This window comes from Lepidothrix coronata, unplaced genomic scaffold (assembly GCF_001604755.1).
Source record: "Lepidothrix coronata isolate B3197 unplaced genomic scaffold, Lepidothrix_coronata-1.0 Scaffold159, whole genome shotgun sequence".
Taxonomy (NCBI): Eukaryota; Metazoa; Chordata; class Aves; order Passeriformes; family Pipridae; genus Lepidothrix; species Lepidothrix coronata.
In genome coordinates, this window is record NW_016690339.1 from 1,984,885 (window position 1) to 2,009,289 (window position 24,405).

At 35.2% G+C, this 24,405-nt stretch overlaps 1 protein-coding gene across 1 annotated transcript in view; it reads left to right on the forward strand.

Annotated features, from left to right (window-relative positions):
• The window catches only part of ADAMTS20 (ADAM metallopeptidase with thrombospondin type 1 motif 20), a 97,993-nt gene that overhangs the window by 55,560 nt on the left and 18,028 nt on the right, over positions 1-24,405 (forward strand). The window contains exons 21-29 of the mRNA XM_017829152.1: positions 295-505; positions 1,032-1,196; positions 1,915-2,079; positions 3,728-3,850; positions 5,169-5,276; positions 6,103-6,267; positions 6,506-6,796; positions 7,127-7,288; positions 8,751-8,927. Of these exons, the coding sequence (XP_017684641.1) occupies positions 295-505; positions 1,032-1,196; positions 1,915-2,079; positions 3,728-3,850; positions 5,169-5,276; positions 6,103-6,267; positions 6,506-6,796; positions 7,127-7,288; positions 8,751-8,927 (1,567 nt within the window). The remainder of the gene's footprint in view (positions 1-294; positions 506-1,031; positions 1,197-1,914; positions 2,080-3,727; positions 3,851-5,168; positions 5,277-6,102; positions 6,268-6,505; positions 6,797-7,126; positions 7,289-8,750; positions 8,928-24,405) is intronic.

Below are 24,405 nucleotides of genomic sequence, written 5' to 3' on the forward strand. Positions count from 1 at the left end.
GAAGTATTCAGAGGATGAAGAGTTAGAATTATAGCTTACATTTTTCAAAGTCACCTAGGAGATTGAGACAAAAGATCCTTTAAGTTTAAAAAGTTGTTTTAAGCCCGTGAATCAAATCCTTTTATATTGCTTTGAAAATTCCAATCATGAGAGAGACTTTACAGTTCTGTCTGTTCCCTAAAATGTACATCTATATTTACATTATAATCCTTGGTTCATTCTCTGAGTGCTTTATTTGCCATGTTCGTATTTTTTAAAACATAGTTAGCTTTCTACAACAGTTTGTCCTTGTAGGTGGCACAACGTTGGCAAAAGTGACTGCACATCAAGGTGTGGTCCAGGTTATCGGTCTATTGAGACCCGCTGCATGAAGTACTCTAGTTCAAAAGGACTCAGTGCTCCAGTGGATGATAGGCACTGTGCTGATCAGCAGAGACCACCAGCCAGAGAGCCCTGCCACGGTGACTGTATGTTAGCAAACTGGCACTACACAGAATGGTCAGAGGTACAAATTACAAACTTTATAAGTGTACCATTATAGTTCTGGTTAGCATTCATACCAAATTTTTATTTCTTTTTTATTTTTTTAGTTTAACTAAAAAGAAAAAATGTTTGATGAATACAGATTTATTGAAACAGCTAATACTAACCTTTATAATTCAGCAACTTTCTCATACTTTTGTAAGAAACTGTAGCTTGTTTGCAGCTTGGTTTTGGAAGTTAGCAGAGATCTGGGAGTTAAAGATGTGTGTTTTATTTACAGTCTTGATAATTTAGTTCTGAGAGTATTTTGAAGAAAAAAGTAAGTACAAATTCAATTTTATTCTTCATTCAAGAGTTGTATCTTGGAACTACTAAACAAAGTGCTGAATTTGTCTCAAATGGGCATATTGTCAGTCTGTGCATTATAGGAAGGACACATTTGGCTAGCACAATCATTAATGTCTTACACCTTTAAGATTAATAATGTATTTTTACCTGGTTTTATTGTGTTCTGTTTCCTGTTTTGTAATATTTTCTATACACTGCAGTGTTCCAGGAGCTGTGCAAGAGGTGTCAGAACCAGAGAAGCTTTTTGTATGAATAACTTGGGTCGTCGTCTTCCTGACAGAGAATGCCAGGAACTTCCAAAAGTTGTAACACAGAGTTGCAATGAATTCTTATGTCCAAGCTGGTCAGTTACTGACTGGAGTGAGGTAATGAAACCATGGAAAACTTAAGGCACATTTGGTCATAGTCATCAATATTAAAATAAGCTTCATTAAGTGTTTAGGGTTTTTTATTCTATTTTGGGGCACACAGCAGTAAAAATTCTGAAGTCTTATGATTTAGCTGATATACATCCCAGATGTATGAGAAAAAAATTACATGAGAACTTCTGTAAAACACTCCTAGAATTTATTTTTTCTCCGAGATTTTGTTACATTAATATGAGGTAGTGAAGCTACTTAAAGTAAATCTATTTACAGTAATATTATGCATGCCTTCCTTTTTATGAAGCAATGAGAACTATACAGCCAACTGAAGAACAGAATTATATTCATTTTATTACAGATTATATGACTATAAAAGAATTATGGTTAGTTTAAACATTTTTCCAGTGAAAGCTGTGTTATATGTACTCATATTTTAAACAAGTATTCCTTATTCTAATAGAAATAAATGATCTGTACATAGTTCTCATATTTTGTATCTTTAGAATGTTAATAGTGATTCCTTTGTATTAGCACCTGAGTTACTACTTACAGGAAATGGAGAGTTCATAAGAGAACTAGGGTTTTTTTGATTACTTACGTTCATGGAATATTTTTGTAATGTATGTGATCTTTAAAATCTGACAAATTACTAGAAGAAATTGAAGCCATTAATGTAGATTTATGTCTTTACAAACTGATGATTCTAATAATGTTACAGTGTCCTGTGACATGTGGCAAAGGAATAAAGCGTCGTCAAGTCTGGTGCCAACTTCACGATGAACAAATGAGAGATGACTTCTGTAATCCAAATGACAGACCAGAAGCAGTGACACCGTGTGAACTTCATGAATGTGCATCTTGGCAAGTAGGGCCTTGGGGATCAGTGAGTACATAAGGATTCCTAGCTTCTTGTTTTATAGTTCAGACTATGAGTGATCACAAAACAATACCTTTTAAACATTTTAGTTGAATCTTTAAGCAGTTATTTCAGTTGAATTGATTAACATGTTTGTTTGCAGGATCCTATTGGCTATCTAACTTGTAATTTAGGAACACCCACATGTAAGTTAGAATAGTCATTGATCCTGAACCTTAATATCAAAGACACTTTTGCACATCAATGTGTTACATCACCAGAATAATGAAAATGTGGATAGCAAACTGTTCAGGTGAATAAGACAGGTAAAAGACCAAATGTTTATAGGGGAGTGGGCATATTCAAGTGATAGCTACAATTAAGATCATAGAAGTGTATATACTAATAATAGTAGGCAAACGACTTAGTATTTTGTTGTTATGTTTTGTTTTTATCTTCAGTGATAAAAGATCTGCTATCTCTTTATGTGAAAATGCTGTTGAAATATATGTTCCTGTGTGTAATGATGCTCATCTAATGTATACCAGAGTGACTTCAAAATTCTAGAACAAAGTGAATTAATTTACGAAAGAACCTTTTGTCCCCAAATGAGAATTAGTTTAAAAAAAATAAGGTACTCAATTTCATGTAGCTTTTATAGATCACTTTATTCAAACCAACAGAAGTGTTGGATTATTCAGTGTTTCTCGTGTGTTAGTGAGAATTCATAACTGAAGAGCAGCTGATATTTATTTTTTTACGTATCTGTTAGTAAAATACAGAATAATTATACCTTTGGAAATTAAATACATTTTTCACTAGAATTTGGTTTATTTTTTTTACTATTTTTACCTTAGAGACAACCACCCTGTTGAATGTTGAATTCCTTTTGTATAACCTTTTGATCACAAGGTGATGGCTTTCCATTCCTACAAACTAAATTAGAAGATTACATAAAAAATTAATTCAGTCCCATGATAGAATTCTTCTGGATTAAAAATAGCATCCTGGAATAGCCTGTACAAGCAATTTCCCAACCCATGTCACTGGCGGAGAGCTTTTCATTGCAGTTTTTCTACTGTACCATCTGGTAGTAGCCATTCACAGCCAAGTTTTTACAAGTATTTGTGCTTGAACTACAACATTTATAGGATAGGATTTATGTCAAGTTCTTTTCAGCCATCTAATGTTTTAGTTGCCTGAAGTGTGCTCTTGTCGAACTATAATGGAGAGACATTAACAGCTGCAGCTAGCGATTCATTTGGAAGCCACTCCTTACTCCCACTTTCCTCCACTCCACTTTCTCTACACCAGATTTTATTGCTGAGCATGACATTATGTAGCATGGATTGTCCCTTTGACAGGATCAAGTCAGCTGCTCTAGCAGTGTTCTTCCCAGTTTCCTGCCCACCTCCAGCCTACTCACTGCAGGGGATAGAAGGTGTGAAAGAGAAAGCTTTTATCCTGCACAAGCACTGTTCAGCAATAGCCAAAACACTGGTGTGTTATGGACACTGTTTAAGTACCTTATGGTCTGCCACAAAGAAAGTTAACACCATCTCAGTAGTCATTCCTATTCATTCTGGAAAGAGTTTTAAAATAGAAAATTTAATAGAAGTGAAATTTGGTTATAAATGGTGCTATTTCAAGTGTGTGAAACTATTGACTTTAACAGTGTTCTGCAACATGTGGACGTGGATACCAGATGCGTGCAGTCAAATGTGTTACTGGGACTTACCGTGTTATTTTGAGTGATGACAGGCAGTGCAATGCTGCTACTCGTCCTAGAGATAACCAAGTAAGTTAAAAAATACCTCTCTACTTCTTAGTTAAAAGCATCTAAATACAAGTGTTGTCTACTGACTCTTTGAGGGAATTTGGTGGAAATAAGTTCTAAAATGAGGAAAGAAATTGTTGGAACTGTCTACTTTTTCTCACAAATGTCAAATTCAGCATCAGGAATAAAGCAAAAGAAGATTAATTTGGACATTGAAGGTTTCAAAATTTTGTATATGATTGAAGGGTGAGGGTATATGATTTGAAAGCATCCAAAGGCCTGTGATTATTTGGGAAAGCTCCAACCTGTAGAATGGGCACTACTTTCCATCGTGCTTCAGAAATAATAGTGCCTAACTGGCTTGGCATTCCCTAAAATTCTACTTGTATATAGTTCTTAAAAGAACAACATGGTTACTTGAAGAAAGATTCAGTAGCTGGAATAATAGTGATTAAAAACTTTGTAGAAATGGATTACAATTCAATATAGTTCCTTATCTTTTCTTACCTTGGTTTATTTATTTTATCACTTCGCTTAATTTAAATCTGTCATTTTTCAGAAGAAATGGTTCTAATACAGTCAGTGGGTTTATCTTTACCTGGAAGCAACTGATGTCTTAGGTGCTATTAATTAACATGTCAATGTGGCCACCACATTGATACATCTCATGGAAGTCCAGCTAAGCTGGAAACCATGTATCTCGTGAAGCACATATTCTGCCTCTAGTCTCAAGGAGAAGAGGGCAAGAAAAGCATTCTATGGTTCAGAGTAAACCAGTTACCAGCCATCTGGTACATGGCTTCTTGAATAAGATTTCTGAATATAAAAGCCAGTTAATTGGTATAAATTTATTTCCACTTACATGTGAAAACACTGAGTTTGAGTATGCTTTGTATTTTCAATTGTGGGACCTGTTTGGCTACTGACTGAAACTGGGCAAATTTGTGTTCTCAATAGGTAAAGGTATAAAGGACAGGACAGCACAGCCACTGTCTTTGCTGACTCCTGTACTGCCCGTGGCTATGAAGTAGGACACTGTAATGTCTATGTCCCTTGTCTCCAGCAAGTTGCCCCAAACTGTTCTTTCTCCAAGTGCCAATATTATTAGTTATTACTAATGCAGTTTTAACTTCAAATAAATTTTCTTTGATTCTTGATTTGAAACAAAACAAAACAATCTCTGAATAACTCCAGGGAGAAGTTAGCAGAGGGTATTTTCTTATTAATTAACACTGACTTATTGTAATGGTAGGATCTGTGTCTGCAGAGCCTTTTGCTTTACATTTGGCTCTTCCAAAATGTATATTTTGAAAGTTGTTTTTTTTCCTCACCCCCACAGGAATGTGAATTGCCCTCTTGTCCAGAAAATACAAAATTATGGACTACATCACTTCCTCTAGTTCATGGGGGGAAAGTGACCCAATGGAGATACGGATCATGGACACCAGTATGTAATGTAGCAGTCACATCTTGCAGAGCAGTCCTCCAATCATTGACCTATCTTTCCATAAAGCTCTCATTAATATATTTTTCAGACTTAAATCTACTTGGGGTAAATTAAAAAGGAATTATAATATTTTTTTAAGAGAAGGACCTGTTTCTTAAGAAGGGGATAGACACTCCCAGCAAACCATGTGCTTCAAATCTAATTGGGGAAAAAGAGAGGAAAAAATCAGGATTCTAGGGGATGGGACTGAGCAAAATAGTTTTCATATGATTGAGAGTGTGATAGGAAGTGTTTTTAAAAGTAATTGATCAGTCTCTGACTATGGAGAACATCTTTGATTTTAAAATATCATTTAAATCTTTTATGTGAATAGTAATATTAAACAGTTGGGGTCTTTAAAGGTCTAATTTGCCATTTTTTGTAAAATCAGCATTATGATAATGATTCCTACACAAACTTTCTTCAATGGAACTAAAATGTTCTGGAAGTTACTGATGTTTCTATTGTTAATAAATAAAAAAATTGCCTTTGCAACTGTGTAATTATTCCATGTTATTGTTTAAATGCTGCCTGTTTATATACTCTGAATTGCTTCATGAGAATTAAGGCTGTGCAATTCAGTTCCAAGCCAACAGGATTCTTAAGTCCCATACCATCCAGCAGTATTTCACTTTCCTTTCTGGATGCATGGTTCTATTATTGTGAAACGGAGATCTGATTTAATTCTGAAGCCAAGTTGATAGTAAGCTATGTTAGTATTTTAGATGTTTGCATGATCTTGGTTTGTTCTCCTGAAGTGTGATGAGCTTGGATTGTTCTCTGACAGTGCTCTGCGACCTGTGGGAAGGGTAATCGTGCTCGCTATGTGAGTTGTAGAGATGCTCATGGAGGAATAGCAGATGAATCTTTCTGTGCTCATTTACCACGACCAGCTGAAACTGCAAGCTGCTTTAGCCCATGTGGAGAGTGGCAAGCCGGAAATTGGTCCCCTGTAAGTATTAATGGTAAAATGTTTTGGTGTCTATTTAGATTATTGGCCAAAGCCTCTGTTTAGAAATTGGGAGTTCATATTTTGTGCAAGTGTGATTGAAATTGATTATATTGCAAATAATTAATTATCCCTTGAAAAAAATAAACTATATGTTTCTTCTTGTCGAAAATAAATATAAATGTCTCTGTTATTAATTATCAATTTCCTGTTTCAAACACTATGTTAATTTTTTGGTCAGTGCACAGTTACGTGTGATAATGGAATAGCAACAAGACAAGTTGTCTGTGTCAGCTATAATCAACAAATCACCGAGAATTACTGTGATCCTGAAGGCCGACCATCTAAGGAACAAGAATGTAACATGCCACCATGTCCACGGGTTTATCATCATATACCAAAAATGCATGACCCTCCAAGCCATTTTCCAGAAATAGGTTACCTCCCAGTACATCATCCACAAGACAATTTAAACCAGTGGAACCGTCCCTCTGAGGGAGGATATCAATGGAGAACAGGACCCTGGGGAGCAGTAAGAAGTTTTTTTAGAATATATTAATCTGTTCTCTCACGTGTGTTAACATTTCCAGAAATGTTATTGCAGTACAGATCTGGTTGAAAGAGAAGCACATTAATTTTAAAAATTATTATTATTGTAGTTGTTATTGTTATTCAGAATATATTAAATTCAAAATGTAAGTTTTCAGTAATTTCAAATTTAAAATACTTCTACATAGTAGTCATTTTTATTTGCAAATTTCAGTTTTGAAATTTAACGTTTAAAACCAAGTTGTTTTAACCAATATATTTTACATTTTTCTGATCATGGAATGGCAATACATATGTTTACATGTTTTGGTAGTGCTCTAGTACTTGTGCAGGTGGATTTCACCGTCGAGTCGTAGTATGTCAAGATAAGGAAGGAAGAAGTGCTAGTTATTGTGATGAGGCAACAAAACCTCCAGAGTCGAGACACTGTGATTCTGGACCCTGCCCGCGGTGGAACTTTGGGAACTGGGGAGAAGTAAGAGCATTTCATTTCCAAAGGGAAACATTGTTTACCACATAAGCTTAGAAATAGCAACATAATTATTTGACTGTGAATGGAACTGAACAGCTTTTTTTTACTTATTTCAAAAGAATGAGTTTCAACCTGTTTATCTATACTTTGTAATATATGTATAGTGTAATATAAACTTTGTAAATATAAATCCAGAACTGTAGTGGAAATATGAGTGGTGTAAACAAAAGAAGAAAGTATTGTGTGAGGCTAAGAATAGTGTTGCACTAGCATCTTGAATCTTGAGACATACAAAATTATATTCTGTTACAAAAAGATTAATTGTATGCAGAAAAACCTCAGTGCAATAGCTAGTCTAAGAAAAAAATGAGCACAAGAAGCTGTAGAGAAACTTTATTACATCTAATTTCATAGGTACTGACTAGAGTAACTGCAAGTAGTAGTAGCTACTGGCTTGTAGTCACAAATTAGAAGTATGAAGATAGGATCAGGCATCTAAAAGGTGTGCCTGGGTTAGAATGTTTTGATTAAGCATTTTATGCTGTTGGACAGTTTCTCCATGCCATGTGAAGTCATATCTCAACCATGCATTCTTGCTCAAACACTACAGAAAGAGCTAAAACTGATTAGTTTTGCATTTATTCTAATCTGACCTCATATGATTGCTGCCCACTTTTCTTATTCATGATAAATCAATGTGTTGAGTTGAAAAAAGAAGAAAAATTGGTTGAGTAACTTTTTTAGTTTACTTTTTTTGCCCTCGTTTTGTTCAGATTTAGCCATTCTGTTTTCAATGAATGTCATTTTCTTTCTGTCTATAGCCATACACTTGATATACAGTTACTGCAGATGCTGTAGTTTTTGTCTAATTTAGAATCCTTTGGAATACAGTAAAATGCTATAAACTATTATAGGTTGTTTTTATTAGCTCATTAGGAATGAGAATTAGTATTTTTGTCTGGTATTGCAGAATTACAGGCAAACTGAAACCCAGAAAACACATCCTATAAGTATTTTACACTTAGTCACTATAAATTAAACTATGTAAAAGTATGCCCAGTGTCTGAGTCTTTTCTAAGTTTTCTGCCCAGTGTCTGGCAGTGAAAACTAGTTTTAAGACAAATTTCCATATTTTTCTCTTAGTAAAGAAAGAGATACATGCACATTTATTCTCACAAATGTTTACTTCTCCCTGACAGAGTAGAGTCTTGCTAACTGAGACTTTCTGCAGAAAATCACTTGATAAACCATAAAAGTGTAGTTTGGTAAATGTTTTGGTGAGAGAATTTTTTTTCGTTACATAAGATTGGACTTTTAAGTCCTTATTCATCAACAGGATGTCAGGGGAATATGGAAATAAACATAGTAAGTAATAACATGTACTGATTATTGCTGTATCTTTTGGTTTAATGGTATGTGATGACTCTCTTAAGAAAATTATTGCATATAAAATTCTGTATTTCAGTGTACTCAGACTTGTGGAGATGGAATAAAAACAAGACTGGTGATTTGTCAGCTTCCTACTGGCCAAATGTTGGGTGATCAAAACTGTGAAATTCTAGACAAGCCACCTAATATGGCACAATGTAATGTGCATTCTTGCCCTGGTGATGTTTCATGGCATCGGGGACCGTGGAAATCGGTACGATAGCATTCACTAATATTTTTTGCTTTCTACTTCTTTGTGTCACTCTATTTCCCCTTGTCTTTTAAATGTTCTATTATTATTTGGTTTGATAACAGTGAAATAATAATGCATGTGGAATATAGGCTATGTATTTTTATTAACAAATTGTTCCTGCTGTCATTGAATTAAATGAGAAGCAGTCGTTTCTTTCAGTGGGAACAGTATCATGCTCTGTAAAAGATTATAGGGAATATTTTGAAAATTACCAGAAATCATCATAGTTGTTCTATTTTGAAGGGTTATGATTTGATCTGTGTTTAAATTTAAAAGGATATGCTGTAATTTATGCTCTAGTATTATCACATGTTTATATTTGTAAAAAGCCCCAAACTTTTTAGTGTATAACTCTTTTCTTACAGTATATTTAAGTATAAAATAACTTACACACATGTATATTACACTCTGTCATCAAACATTTTACTCCATATTACCTGTACATTTGTGTATAAAAGTTTATATTAGTAGTTTTAAAATAGGGACTAATTAAAAATATCTATGTATAATTACATATGTAACTATAATATGTTATTGTCTACATCTCACTGTCTATTAATGTGTAAAAATGCCTACTGTAATCACCATTAATCTTTAAAATTGCCACTAGCATATTATTAACATACTGAAGCAATCATAGCAAGCTCTGCAATATAGAATACATTATATTTTCCAAGCTGTGAATTTGATAACAATATTGATTATTGTGCTAAATTCTAAGAAGAATAATGGCAATCAAAGGAGGTTGGATCCAGTTCTGGTTCCATCAAAATCAGCAAAAAACCTGTCATTAACATCCCTGGGAGATGGGCTGGGATAACAGTTGTGTGGTTTTTCTATTAACATAAAGATGTAATTTACTTCTATGAATTAATATGGGAACGTTTTAAAAGTATTGTCCAATTTCCAATATAATAATTTACTAGTGTTTATATAATCTATTTTAATTTATTGCAAATAGACTGTAAAATGAAACTTTGAATTAATGGTTTACCACAGTTATCTCTTTCTTCCACTATGCAAAACAGAGTTTTGGTTTGTGTTTAGCAGGCACTATCTTATTTAGCCATTAGCCAAATAATTAATGGTGATTTGCTAATGCTTAATAAATGTGTGTACTTCAAGTGCTGAGAAGATAAGCAGGGTTCAGCACACAGTTGCCTTTGAACTCAATGTTTGTTCTCCTTTTAGAGCAAGAATTATTCACAGCCTGTTCATTCCTTCAGTGATGCAGTTTGTCCTGCATTAATGTTACCTGTAAGCTCTTACATTGTAAACGTTACATATGGCTTAGTTTTATAAAGATTTTCATGTTGGTTTATATCTCAATTGATATGAAAAGCCATTTTAATCCTTAAAAAACTAAGTTTAGAGTTGATTCTATTTATCAGAGAGAGTTTGTGGCTCTGTGGTTAATCTGTAAAAGATTTAATTTCATTACACTATCACATGGTGGTGTGCAGAAACAAATGTAGCAGATTCAGGAAATAAAAGCAGGCTCACGTATTGAATATGCTGTCACATTTTAGATAGTCTGAATGCTGCCAACACACAATCTTTAGTTATTTTTTGTTGCTGTTTAAACAGAGCAAAATATATTCATTGAGGATGACTATTATAAAGGAGCAATAAAAGCTTTAGTCGCAGGAACACTGTTGTAGCCTAGCACAAACAGCTTTTTTTAGCCATGATTGACTAGTGATATGTTAGTTTGGCCCTGACTATCTTATGCATTTTTGACAAAATAGATGCTCTAATATAGGAAACTGTTAATGGCTGGAGACTGAAGTCCTCAAGCCTGCCATATCTATGCTTACTCCCTTCTCTATAAAGACAGCAAGAACCAGATAAAACACTGCTTATATTTTTCATAAAAGTATCAAGTAATATTTATGTGTCAGGACAGCAATGGAGTGCACTTTTGCGTCTACTAGTGAGATTCTAATGTTAAAACTTAAGCAGAAACTGAGATGCAAGAATTCCCACTTGTAGCTTAATTTTGTGTGATAGATTCTGCCACCTTTTCCTTCTGACATGCATGGCAAAGATAATACATGGAGAAGGTGAGTAGAAAGAAGGGAATTTCTGACTAATTGCTTTACCTGGAACAACTCCTTGACATGCTTGAATATGGGCTCTTCTCTGGCCCAGCCAGTTCAGAAATGTGTATCAAAATTGCTTAAAACTTTTCCTTATTCTGATGTAGCTTTGTCTAAACCATGTCTGAACTAAAAGCTTCACTCATGGATTATTCCAACTTTTTCATAGCAAGATAGTTTCCTGTTGTATTTTAGATACCAGCAGAAATAGATTCAGGAAAGGTCAAATTAGCTAAGACTAATTCAGAACCCTGAGTCAAGAACCTGATCCACCATGCAGAAGGATTGTTTTGGTCTAGCCGTTGTCAAAATCTTTTGTGCTTTCTTCAATATTGGGGCATTCTAGCTTCTTTTTAGCCAAGAATTCTAGCAAGAAACAACTGAATATGGCACTTAGTGCCAAGGTCTAGTTGACAAGGTGGTGATTGATCAGAGGCGGGACTAGACGATCTTGGAAGTCTTCCAACCTTAGTGATTCTATGAATCTAACTTCTTCCAGTAGCTACTGTTATATATTTGAGAATAGGAGGCTTTTAGCCAAGTATATTTCTTTCAGTTATTGGTTAATTTTACACAGTGTAATTAAAATAAAACATATCTTGTAAATGCACAATAGGGCAGTTGCAAGGAAGGCTCTGTTTATGATTTGAAGCCAGAATTTCGGCTGATGCTTTCTGCAGTTTAGCAGCTATGGGCTGTTACACTTTGCAATGTCTGTCTGTGGCTGCTGGAGCTGATCATCACAAGCTTAAAGGCTCTGTGCTCCTCTCTTGCTGGTTTCTGCAGTTGTCCAAATGGATGTGAGTCAAGTAAATCTCAAATTCTGAAGGCTCATACCAGTCCAGGAAGCTTTATCAGAAACATCATGCATATGCAGAAACTTTGATTTTTTGGTAATCTGTGAATCTTTAATTCGGTCCAGTATTTTCATATAATAATATTGAAATCAGAAAGACTCTCTGAAGTTTTACAGGGAGGATGGTTAGGAAACACATCCTTATGCCTGTAAGTTAAATTCATTTGATCTGATGGTCATTGAGAGACTCTGACAATGATCTTTTTAGAATGTGTCTTATGTCTTCTACCCCCTTAGTTTTGTTCAAGTTTCTAAGTGAATTTTCTTTAGTAAGAACTGAATCATGTTCATTCGTTTTCCTCTTTTGTTTTCTTGATTGCCTTTTTACCAAAATTCAGAGGAAATGGAGTGGATTTGCACCCAGTCCATTCATCTTGAAGGACTTTGCCTTTTTTTTAAAGAACATTGGTGTCAATTTTTAATGTAATTGAGCTTGATAAATATTATACAAGCATTCCTAAATTCAAGTGTTTCAAAATTTGAAACATTTGATTTCAATTTCATTGCCAAATTGTTATGTGCTTAAGTAGACCAGCTCTTTTTTGATATATAGAAATGACAATACAGATGTATATATTTTGATATGCAAATATATGTAATGTATTTATGAGTTAAATAATACTTGAGGTAAATATAGCTGCTTATTTTAATGTAGTTGCACCTCCGCTACTCTAATTTCGTTGGTGAAGGGATTGAGGCAATGTTACAAAACTTCATGAAAGAATGAAGAAAGTACAAGCTAAAAAGTATGGAAAACACGTCACATTATCTAATGTCAAGAAAAATTGCATAGCATTCTGACAGCTGGCTAAGAATACTTTGTTCTAGTATAGATTTTTATTGTATCCCTTCTTTCCAGAGTGCATTGTTGGATTTCTGTGTTTAGTCCATGCAGTAAGACTTCTGGTTTATTGTATTAATTTTCATCAGAGTAGTTCTGGTTTTCTGAACTTAATGAGAACCAGTTGTGTTTTACTTAAAGCATGAAAAGAGAGAGTATTAGAGAGTATTACAAATTTGCAAAGACACCATAAGGTTTTTAAACTCAACCATAATTAGTAGATTTAACAATTTTGTGCTATAAGAGTTGTAGAATAATCTGTCTTGAGTTCAAGAATGATGCTTTGTTACTTTCAATACTAAGCTTTTTTTCCTTTGAGCAGTATTTCCTATATCCACATGCTTTAGTATTCTTAGCCAAACAATTGTCTGTAACCTGACAAAAAGTTATATGGGAATACAATCAAATCAAATGTTGTTTGGATCAATGGTTATGTTTAGGCACAACAAATCTGCAGATACATAGTGCACATATGGTTATAGTCTTGAAAAGCTTTCAAGTATAGCATGCTAGAGAATAAAATATTATTTTTAGTAGTACTTGGCTGGGAAATAATTTGATATAATTTGTAGCAAGTTAGGAGATTTCTTGTGCCAAAACCCTCGCCTGGTACCTGGGCAAAATGTGTAATGTGCACATACGTTTTGTTTTACTCTTCCCTCTGCTGTTCAGCAAGTGATAACTCTTCTACAAATCTAGTATGCATTTCCTAGTGGAGGTTTTCCTTCACGTCAAGGATTGTATTTGAGTACTAAGTGAAGCATCACCTTTTTATCTTAGTTTTCTTTAGGGTTTTGGTATTTATCTCTTGGTTAAATGGTCATATCTTCCTTACTAGTCTCTTTTTTTCTATGCCACCTAGTTTGTTGCCTGCACAATAGAAAACAGTGTATCTTTCTCAAAATTCCTGATATATATCTGCTTTTATTGTGCTGTGTACCTTAAATTTTTATATATTTTTCTAAAAATCTTAGGGAACATGGGCAGGTATTACACTGGGGGAATAGAATAAGCTATTCATATATGGGAAGACAATACCCTCAGGCTTCACGTAGTGAGGAAAGTTTGTTCACAGTTTTGGATGACAAGAATTTTAATATATTTAGGAGCTTGACTTTATTTTTGGCCCCCTGTGGAACATTTTAACCTGAATTATTCTAACTTGAAATTCATGTTTGCTTTTCAACCTTTCTCATTCCTTTAGAAAGAATACATAGCTCTTTACAAAAGATAGTTATATTTTGTTTGTCTGAAATGTTCATAAAATATAAATTTAAATTCTTTTAAATCTTTTTATCACTCTAGGGTTTTGTATGTAATTCATAATTATTACCTGTGATATAGAGAAAATAGGCATAAAAAGAGTGGATCATTTTCAAAGTTATCTTTAAGTGTTACTGCTATTACTTACTGCCCTCCAGACACATAATGTAATATTGTTTAAAGTGGCTGCTTTTCTAGTTCTTCAATTTTCTACTTACTTGCTCCAGAATAATTTGGATGTAATTCTGTCTTTGCAGTAGTGGAAGAAATCTATTATTACTTTTAATGAATATGAATCTATTTTTTTTAAATAGTCCCAGTATCCTTCCAGTGTTGTTACTGCCAGGTATCCCATTGACTTCTGCAGGAGCAGAAACAGCCCAAATTTGCATAAGTAAAATATTTATTTGTTTTTATTGTAATGCAAAAAAATCTTTCTATGTATGATAAGTGCCTTCATTCACTTTTTCTAATGTGTAAAAAGTATTTATATCTTTAAAAATAATCTTTTATATTAAAAGGGAATTCAGAATCAGTGAACTTGGTTTTCAAAACCAGCTTCAGTCTTTACCTCTACTTCTGCTGCTTCCTAATGTCAAACTTCAAAATACCTCACTGCCAATACAGCACATTAAATTAATATCCCACGGCCTGAAATCTTAATGTTAGCATCTGCTATTCATTTTTTAAAACTTTGGAAATTGATAGTGGGAGACCTTTTCAGAGATAACTGATGACATATGTCACTGCCCAAATAATGTCATAAAACAGACTTGGGATAGTGCATTTCATTTAGGGTCATTCTGATAAAAATGAAAGAAAATACTTGTTTCCAAAATTCAAAAGCAAATACTTGTGTAATGTTAATCAAGTTTAAAGGAAATTTCTCCTTTTTGGTGCTATGTTGCCTGTATAGCTTGAAATAATAAATAATTTATAATGTATGTGTGATAATTTAATTTAATGACTGTGACTTGTGTCTGTGAAATACAGTTGCATTTTAACCCTTCTTTTTCATGCATGTTGTGTGGCTTTGTGTTTATATTTATTGTGCCCTTTATTAAGGAATGTTAATGTTTAAAGTCTTTAAAAAATAAATAAAAGGGTGGGACAGGAACTAACCACTTTGCTGAAAGTGAGGGTTTTTTTACTCGAGTAACCTTTGTGTTGAAATTAACTACATATGATATTTTAGTGACATTATTTTCATGGGGAGAGCTCTTAAACAGAAAAAAATACTGTTACTGAAATAGGTAGTTGGCACATGATCTTTGATGACAAAGCTTAAAGATCCTAGCTGTTTCTTTTTTTGATGGAGCTTCAGTTTTGCTGGAGCTTCAGTTTTATAGCCCAGTCCTTCTCCCACTTAGTCAGTGACAAAAGACATAGGAAACTGAGGATCATAACATAATGCTCAGTTCTTAATCTCAAAGACATAACATGGGTTTTTACATTCTCAAAACACTTTTGCAGGAAGAGGTTTGCAGAACTTTCAGACCATGCTTTTAGAAAGAGGACAAGTAGAGGGTAACATAGTCAAAAAAAAAATAATAATAATAATAATTAAAAACCCCACAAAACCCCAACAACCAGAATATCATGGAAGGGGAAAAGAAGCAGGTGGTCCTTAATACTATGCCTAAATACATACAACCATTTAATGAGAATGAAAGGAAAATGAAGTTACTGATGTATTTATTAGAACTTTCAGAAAAACTGAAGTGTTCTAGGTGGTCAGATCAGTGTGAAAATCATTGTGAGATGTGGCAGTTTCAAAAACCACAGTCAGAACTCATAAATGTTGGTTCAAAGTGTTTTTGAGACCCACATTTAGAAGTTGTCAAACATATGAAAGCATAAGCATTTCCAAGCATTTATGAGGGTCAGTACACAAATATTTTTATTACTTGGTGTGGGTTGGAAAATGAACAATATGTTCCCTAGTTCTGTGTTGCAGGAGTTTCTAGTCCTTTGAAAACCAGTAAGTGTGGGAGACTGGTGACTCCACTAAAACTGATATTCATATCAGTATATGTTCTAGCATGTATCTACCTGGCCCTTTCACTTCAGTGAGAGCAGGATTGGGCACTTAGATTTCCTGCTGAATCAATCATTTGGAAGCTTTCGTGCATGCTCATATTTTGCACATGAAACGTCATGTTGGAAACCTTGATTGTTAGTAAATTGAAAATATACAGAAGAGTGGCTTAGGTTAAAAGCAAATTGGATTGCAACACATGAAGGTAGGTAAAATGTTTCATTTCTCATCTAAATTATATTTTCATGTCAAATTAATATTTAATATAAATTTGAGGGGAGGGCATAATTCTTTAGGTGATATTTAGTTCAGTGACATAGAAGGAGTTATATTTTTAATACGTCTAAAAAAGTTTGAAAAAATTCTGACAATGCTATATTGTTCCAGTATATATTGCTTTGACTTTTCTGTTTTTTAAAGTTCAAATACAAAATTTTAGATTTTAATAAAATGAAAAAAGTGATGTTATATGAAGTGATACTTTTTATAGAGCAGAAAAACACACAAGAGATCATGTATTTGTCAGTCTTTTAATTTCTGAGCTACTGTTTTGCTGTTGCTAACATAAATAAAAATGATAAATCAGGGATTGCACTTGCTGGCATCCAGGATTTCTTCTGCTCATATTTAGGTTTTTGCAAACTCGGATGAAACTAATTTGTCTACTGTTGTAAGACTGCATTATGTCTAGTTACTTTTGTAATTGATTAATTGAAAAGACCCTATCTCTAAAGATAATAAAACGAAATTTTAAATTGTGAAAATATTATAAACTAATGCTTTTTACTGTCCGACCCCTTTGTGCAAATGTAACTTCCGTAGCAGAGATCCTCCATCATGTTAAAAATGTGGTCCAACTTGTATTATGAAGACCTATGAACAAAATGTTCCTCTCAAGGGGCCAAAATTACTTTTCAGTGAGTGCAGATTGTGTCATTCCTGTGCATTTGTTCAGTTTTCCCCAGCTTTACAGGAGGCAGGAGTCTAACCTCTCCGTGATACAGTCTATTAAACTGTGTCCAGTTTTTGGAAGCAACAAATGGATTCACTTTGAGTTTTCGTGCGGGTTTGTGAACACAACTGCCGGATGGACACAGATACACCTGTTGTTCTCTATTTGGAAAGTGTGTCCGGAAATTCACCCATTTATTAGAAACAGGGAGGAAAACCCCATGTTTCTTTCGCTCACAGTGGATTTCCCTAAGCTCTCCTAGCTCCGTTTCTGCCACCCTTCTTTGGTGATGCTTGCACTTTACTCACTGTCTTCAGTGCTGCTGCCTGTTGTATATATCATTCAACGGTCAGATGATAAAGTTAGGTACATGTACCAGATGTGCTGCAGGAATGCTGACTGAGCAGTGCAGTTTATCTGTTCCCTCCCTCTCAGCAATTAATAATCTGATCATACTTTTCATCATTTTAATATATGCTGTCATGAACGACAGTGATAATGTTGCTTGAATAATGGCTGATGGTGGAGTTCCTACCAGAGGTACATACAGACCTTCAGTGGCATTTAAGACATGCACAGAAAGTAGCTGAGCCTGCCAAATGGCTGCTGAAAGGAGGCAGAAATACGTACTGGTTTCCTGATGCTCAGGTGGTAATCAGGCAGAGTGGATTCAAATTAAGAGCAAGTAAGGCAGGAAGAATAACTATACAATTAAATTTTTACTGTAGTTGAGAGATGAAATGGAACATATAAAGGAAGAGTTAAATGAGATACCAAGTATGATATGTCATTATTATTGAGAATGTATTAATCATCAACTCATAATTATGGTTATTAGTTTTAAATCCACACCCAGACATATATCTCCATAATCCATTTTTCTTGTGTTATTGTAATAGCTAAAAGCTTGTTTGAAGGTCTAATTGTGTTATGTGTATCATCAAAGAGAAGGTTACTGACTGGAAAAGCTTAGTCTCATGAGATATATGTAGACAGAGTGGGAATACATGGCACAGTGAAGCCTCTGAGTATCATAGTAGGTGGGGAGCTGAATATGGTAACAGTCTATTCTTCAAATGCTCTATTGTTGGCATCAAGAAGTATGTCGGGCTTTAGGCAGTGATGGGCAGAATAGTGGTGTTCATCCTTAGGGGGAAAGATGTGATAGGGCTTTCATATAAGGACCTCATCATCTGTTTCATTTGTACTGAACTCAAGGTAATGGACAGTGCTTTGAGATGTCAGAGAGGCAGGCCAAAAAAAGACTTATAAATCTAACTGAATGAATAAAAGAAATTTTGTGGATGATCATTAAGTGAAATTTCAAGAGTTCTGGTTCTGATTTTTCCAACAGCTGCAAAGAGTATGATTGCTCATCTGCCATCCTGGCAGATTGCTGTTTTCCCTCATTAAGGCTACTGCTAGCTGCAGTGGATAAAAAAATTCAGACCATGTGGTGTCAACTTTAAAATATTGTAAAATTTCTCTATAGCATCATCATTAGAGTTTGGCTTCTGCAGACGTGAAATCATTTTACCTTCAATATATGTGCTAATGGTTCTGACTTAGTTTTAATCAGGATGTCTTTATTTTTAAGAGGAATACATTAACACATTCCTAGTAGATGCCAGATATATCCTCTCATAGCAGTTTTTCCTTCTGGTTATCCACATCAATCCTAAAATCTGTCCTTAATCCTCTTTATCCTCCATCATCCCTACTTTTTCTATGCTTATATATATATATATATATATATATATATATATATATACAAGTAGTTTCTCATTTATGTCTACTATTAAATAGATACACTTCAGCATGCTTGGAAAATAGTTATTCAGGAGGTTTTTGTTACCCTTCGGATGAAAGTTGAAACAAAAATTGTCTTAAAAACAGTCTGAAAAAAAGCTGCTGTTTAATGAAGTGTATGGTACTCAATCCTGACAGAAGAGGTATGGCTAGGGATGGTGGACAGGTTAGATGACCTCAAACAGTCACTACAGTCTCTGTTCTCAGCTGTGACATGCAAACTGGCTGTTAGGTCGTATTGCAGCGCACTCCAGAGTCTCCTACTCCCACACTGGCATTGGTTTGGAGAGTACTGGTGTTAACATCCACAGCATGCACCTGGAAGCCCTGGAAACCAGTGTGGGTGTGTGCCTGCTTCTCAGCCTGTTACACAGCCAGAATATGTAGCTAGGCTAAAAGGAGAAAAAAAGTCCCTCTTGGGCTGACTAGAGAAAATGATTACTGCCTTCTTCTGCTGCTGAGTTAAAAAATTACAATATTTGATGATAACACTTGGGGCAGAGAACACTTGTTCTCTGTCTTCCATTCCGGAGATGGAACGGCAGTAGGTAATAGCAGTTATGGCTGTCCTTCCTGAGCTGCTGTGTTGAAGAGAGGTGTGGTTTGGTTTTCAGATGCGCTACAGTACCTCATGCCATGCTTTTCAAAAGTTTTTGACAAGTCCAGCAGTAGGAACATGGAGATTTACCTCGTGTTACTGTGTTACTGACCTTGGAAGACCATCTGTCAGTGTCACAGGAGCTGAATCTGTGCTGTGGGACTGAACTTCGCAAAGTGTTTTCAGGTTTCAGTGCTGGTTTCTCACCTTTCTCATTTTGATATACAAGTGGTCCAATTCAATTTAGAAATATAGTCTTTTTTTATTTAAACAGAAAAAATTGTGTTACTGAGCTTAGAAATCCAGTCAAATTGTGTGGTAGGAACATCATTTAGGTAGTGATTGGATCAGAGCGTAGTCTTGAAGTATTGCAGCCCTCGTGGGAATACGATTCGTACTTACAAGAGGGAAGTGTGTTTATTATGCATTTACATCAAAGATTGCATGACGTTAGCTGTGGGATTGAAAATATTACTGCGGAAACTTTTCACTCTAGATCTTATCTTCCAAATGCCATCTAGAACTCTGCAAAGTGGGAGGGCCACAAAGAACTGGAATGAAGGAGAATAATACTGGGTATATGCTTTTTGGGTATATGCTTTTTGTCATAGCATATTTTAACTCTAGTGCTTTAGTTGATATACAGCATACAGTCTTGGATAACTCTTCGTAAAAAGCCACACAGACATTTGGAGAGTATGGAGGACAGCCACTTAAATGGTAAGAGACTTGGAGGAAAGGCTGGGGTAGCTTGTGTTTCTCAAGACTGAGACCGTGGAAGAACGGACTGAATGGGGTATTCTTGCAGCACATAATCAGTGGTTATAAAGAGGTGAGTGTTTCTAAGTCTGCTAAGGGTAGTCTCTTTAATGGTAAGAGAGACTATCGTTAAATCATAAGGTACTTTTTCTAACTGTAAGGATGGTTATACAGTGGAAAAATACAGCAAGGGAGGCTGTAGCACCCCTGTCATTGAAGACAAGACTGACAAACTGCTGTCAGGAATGATCCAGATGCAGCTGATTCAAACTCTTAAGCAGCATGATGATTGGATGAAGTCCTTCTTGGCCTAGCCTTCCTCCTTTCCATTGCTATAACTGCAAAAGCACATTCAGAAAAGTGGCAAAGCAGACTTGCAGACTGCAGATGAAAGGAGGATTAATCAAATCAAAACATTTTCTGAGCATCATTAACGTTAAAGTTTTGAAATCAAGCTGTACTCAAATGAGAAAACAAAAGCATCTTCAGTGTAACTTCCATAGTTGACATATAATTTGGGTGTAACAGTTGGAGTTCAATCCGCTCCTTCTCAGGAGTGATGGAATGTTTGGTCCTTTGTAAGCAGGTCTTTTCTGAATTCTTGAGCTACTGGCACAAGTGTTTATACTTGCTTTAGTGAAGAATTGCTAACTCAGAATCAAAGAATTCAGTAGGACCTAATTACAGAGTCTGTGTTGTTTCTTCATAGTAGTCAACATACTTAAAGGAAAGAAGAACTTTTTGAATGCTTTTAGCTAAAAAATGTGTATCTTGTGCTCAAGCATCACAATAAACCCTGAGGAAATGCAGCTAGCAGAGGAGGCAGGCACAAGAACTACTTCTAATAAAGCAAATGAAAAGTTAAAAGTAACTCTCAACTAAGCAATGCTCAACATTTTGTTTTATTAGTGTCTTGTGTAGTAGTGATCCCAATGTACTAGAAGAATAGTTTTGTTTACAAGAGTCGAAACAGACTTTTGGGACAACTAGGGATCATCAAAATGCAGTTTGTCAGACAACTCAAGCAACTACCATGTTTAATCCTGTAGGTTTTAAACTGATCTTTATGTCCAGTCACAGAAGTTATGATCAAAAAAGACAGAGAGAAAGAAAATACCTTTAAACTTTTGGAATATATTTTATACTTTTTCATTTCTACTGTTGTAGCTGCACCCCAGTAGGTAGTTGAACCCCTCACAGTCATTCTCTCCCTCCCCCTGATGGGATGGGGAAGAGAATTGAAAGGGTAAAAGTGAGAAAACTCACGGGTTAAGAAAAAGTAATTTTCATAGGTAAAGCAAAAGCTGCATCAACAAGCAAAGCAAAGCAAGGAATTCATTCACCACTTCCCATAGACAGGCAGGGGTTCAGCCATCCCCAGGAAAGCAGAGGATCACACGTGATATTTGCTTGGGAATACAAATGCATCACTCCACATGCCCCTTCTTCCTACTTGTTTCCCACAGTTTTTAGTGCTGATGGCAACATCACTTGTTCCGAGATAAGCCTTGGGGTTGGCTGTCCCAGCTGTGTCCTCTCCGAACCACTTGTTCAGTCCCAACCTCCTCACTGGCCTTGATGCTGTGTGAGTACTGTTCAGCAATAACTAAAATAAACTATTTTAATCACAAATCCAAAAGCTTGCCCTACAGTAACTACTGTGAAGAAAATTAACTCTATCCCAGCCAAACCCAGTAAAGTTACAGTACTGCTTCTAGTCACTCATTTATATTTTAAGTCTTTATCTATCTAATATGAATATAAAGAGAAACTATTGCATGCTTTGCATTTACTGGCCTTTTTTTTCAGTATCCAGAAGCCCACTGAGCCACCAGCTAAAAACACTTCTTAAAGAAAAGGTTAAGGAAATTTGGTATGCATCCAAACTCTTGGAGTTCAATCCACCAAACAATACAAGGTCTTTAATTTTTCAATTAAATAATAATAGCAAAAGAATAAAAAAGCTTTTAGCATGTCTGCTGCAGAAAGACCCTCAATTTTGTAGAAATTGATGATGGCATGCCTGTATGAGAGTCCATCTGTGCCACAGAAAGCACCAGGAGTTCTGTCAGGCTGATCCTCACAGAACTTTATTGCTATGAAGAAAACACAAACAGATGAATCCTAGTTACCCGTGTTATGGAATGACTTTGAACAATGGTAATGAAGGTCAGCTTTTACTGCAGATTTATGTATTTAAAAGAACATGACATATGGGAAATATGACATTTGCCAGTATTGAGACAGTGCCAGAATTTCTGTGTAAAATGGTTACAGGATGGGTTTTTTTCAATTTGCAATTTTTAAAGAAATGTTGAAATTTCTTGTGAGATTTAAAGATTTTATGGATTTTTTTCCCCTACATGTGCAAAAAATATATGAAAAATTGTACTCTCCATAAACCTCCAATTGTGTGGAATGTCATACAAGTGGAACCACATTACAGAAAAATTGAGCAGTAAAGACTACGCTATTCTTGACCATAGTTACGTGCAGTTGTACTTTCCCCAGTCTTTCCACACAGACCGCATAATAACACGTTGGGAGCTTCAAGAAGAAACACAAGCTTATGAAGGGCAAAGTTCAGCCTTGTAAGAAATGTTCTATAGGCTGGATGCATTAAAAGTGGCTTCCAGAGCACAGAACGAGGCTTTACTCCTGTACCAGTGAGAATTCAACACTTCTTACTGATGTTACAGAGCTGAGGGGAAGCTGGTCAGACAGGTGTCTTAGGTCGACGTTCAGTATGCAGCTCTCTAAAGAAAATACTGACAGTGGGGACAGAGGTGGTCAAGACGTCTCCTTGTAAGCGTAGAGACCTTTAGGCACTTGGGAGTCCCACTCAGGGATCCTCTGTGGATTCTATATTTTCATTCTGAGGACTGAGCAGGATCTATGCTCTGCCCTTACAGAAATGTTGAGTCATCCCCACTTTATTATATTGATTAAAGCTTTTGATTCAGCATTTGAGTGACTTGGTTTGCTATCTTTGCTATTTGTTCTCCGTAATGGAGGGTAGGCAACACCTACTTGTCAGGAGCCTCCCATGAGAAGCTGTATTGGACAGGAATAGTCTTCATTTCTCTTGCTAAAGGTGAGTCACTATCCAGTAAAGAACACAGCTGCACCTGCCTGCATCTGATGCCAAGGCACTTGGGGAGGAAACGATCCTTTTAAGAAAGTTTTTTTTATAGTTTATCTAAGGAATGAAGCCAGAATATGCCCAATTTCAGGAGAATACTGTAAATACAGAGTAACATATCCTCTTGAACTTTCCATTGATGATCCTGGATCTGCTACATCCAGAGCAAGTGTATTAGCTTTTTCATGTGTTAAAAAAAAATAAAAATTAGGAGAATTTTTCTTTTTTTAATTGCACTAAATATCACTTATCACTGTGTTTTGTAATGTGCCTCATTCAGCTGCTGTGTGCTCAGTATACACTCAGAGCAATTGCTTTCTTTGTTTAACTTGTTAGTAGAAATAGAGGAAAATCTCTTTTCAGAATGCTGGTGATCCTTATGGGCACGTAAAGCAATGAGCTGGTAGTCTGTTAAAAAGATTGTGCATGCCTGTAGAAATAGACTGTTCATTACTTTTTAAGTGAAGATTTTTAAGGTCCTTGACTGTGGCTAAGGGCAACCTAGGTGCTTTTGTAACTGATACGTATGCAAGGCTTTAAGAATAACAATCCTTGAGTTAGTTGCCTAAATTTTATTAAGGGGGTGTCTTTTAGCTTTTAAAAGTATCAGGAGCTTTCATTCCTTCAGAGCAACAACACATTAACATAATGAATTTAACAACAATGTTCTTACATGAATTGAGCTAAAAAAAATGCAACTAAAACACAAAACAACAACAAAAAAACAAATCGAAAAGCTCTTAATTTGAAACCCATAATATTAGGATACTGTTGAATCACCTCTTGCACTGTGAAGGTCCTTTTTTCAGTGTAAGATCTATTCAACAGGAGGTTTGGATGTATGGAAACAGAAAATCAGATCTGTATCTTGATGAATATGTGAAAAAATAAGATAGCAAATCTATATGAAGAAATGCTGCCTCTGTATTTCTGGAAAACTTACAATTTTTAAGGATTTGATGCATTTAAGATTTTTTTATATAATCCCAACCTCTTTAACGTGTCTTTTTAAGTTTTTAACATAACATTAAATTAACATAGAGTGAAAAAACTCCCTCGAAAAAGATATTTAAATGTGAATA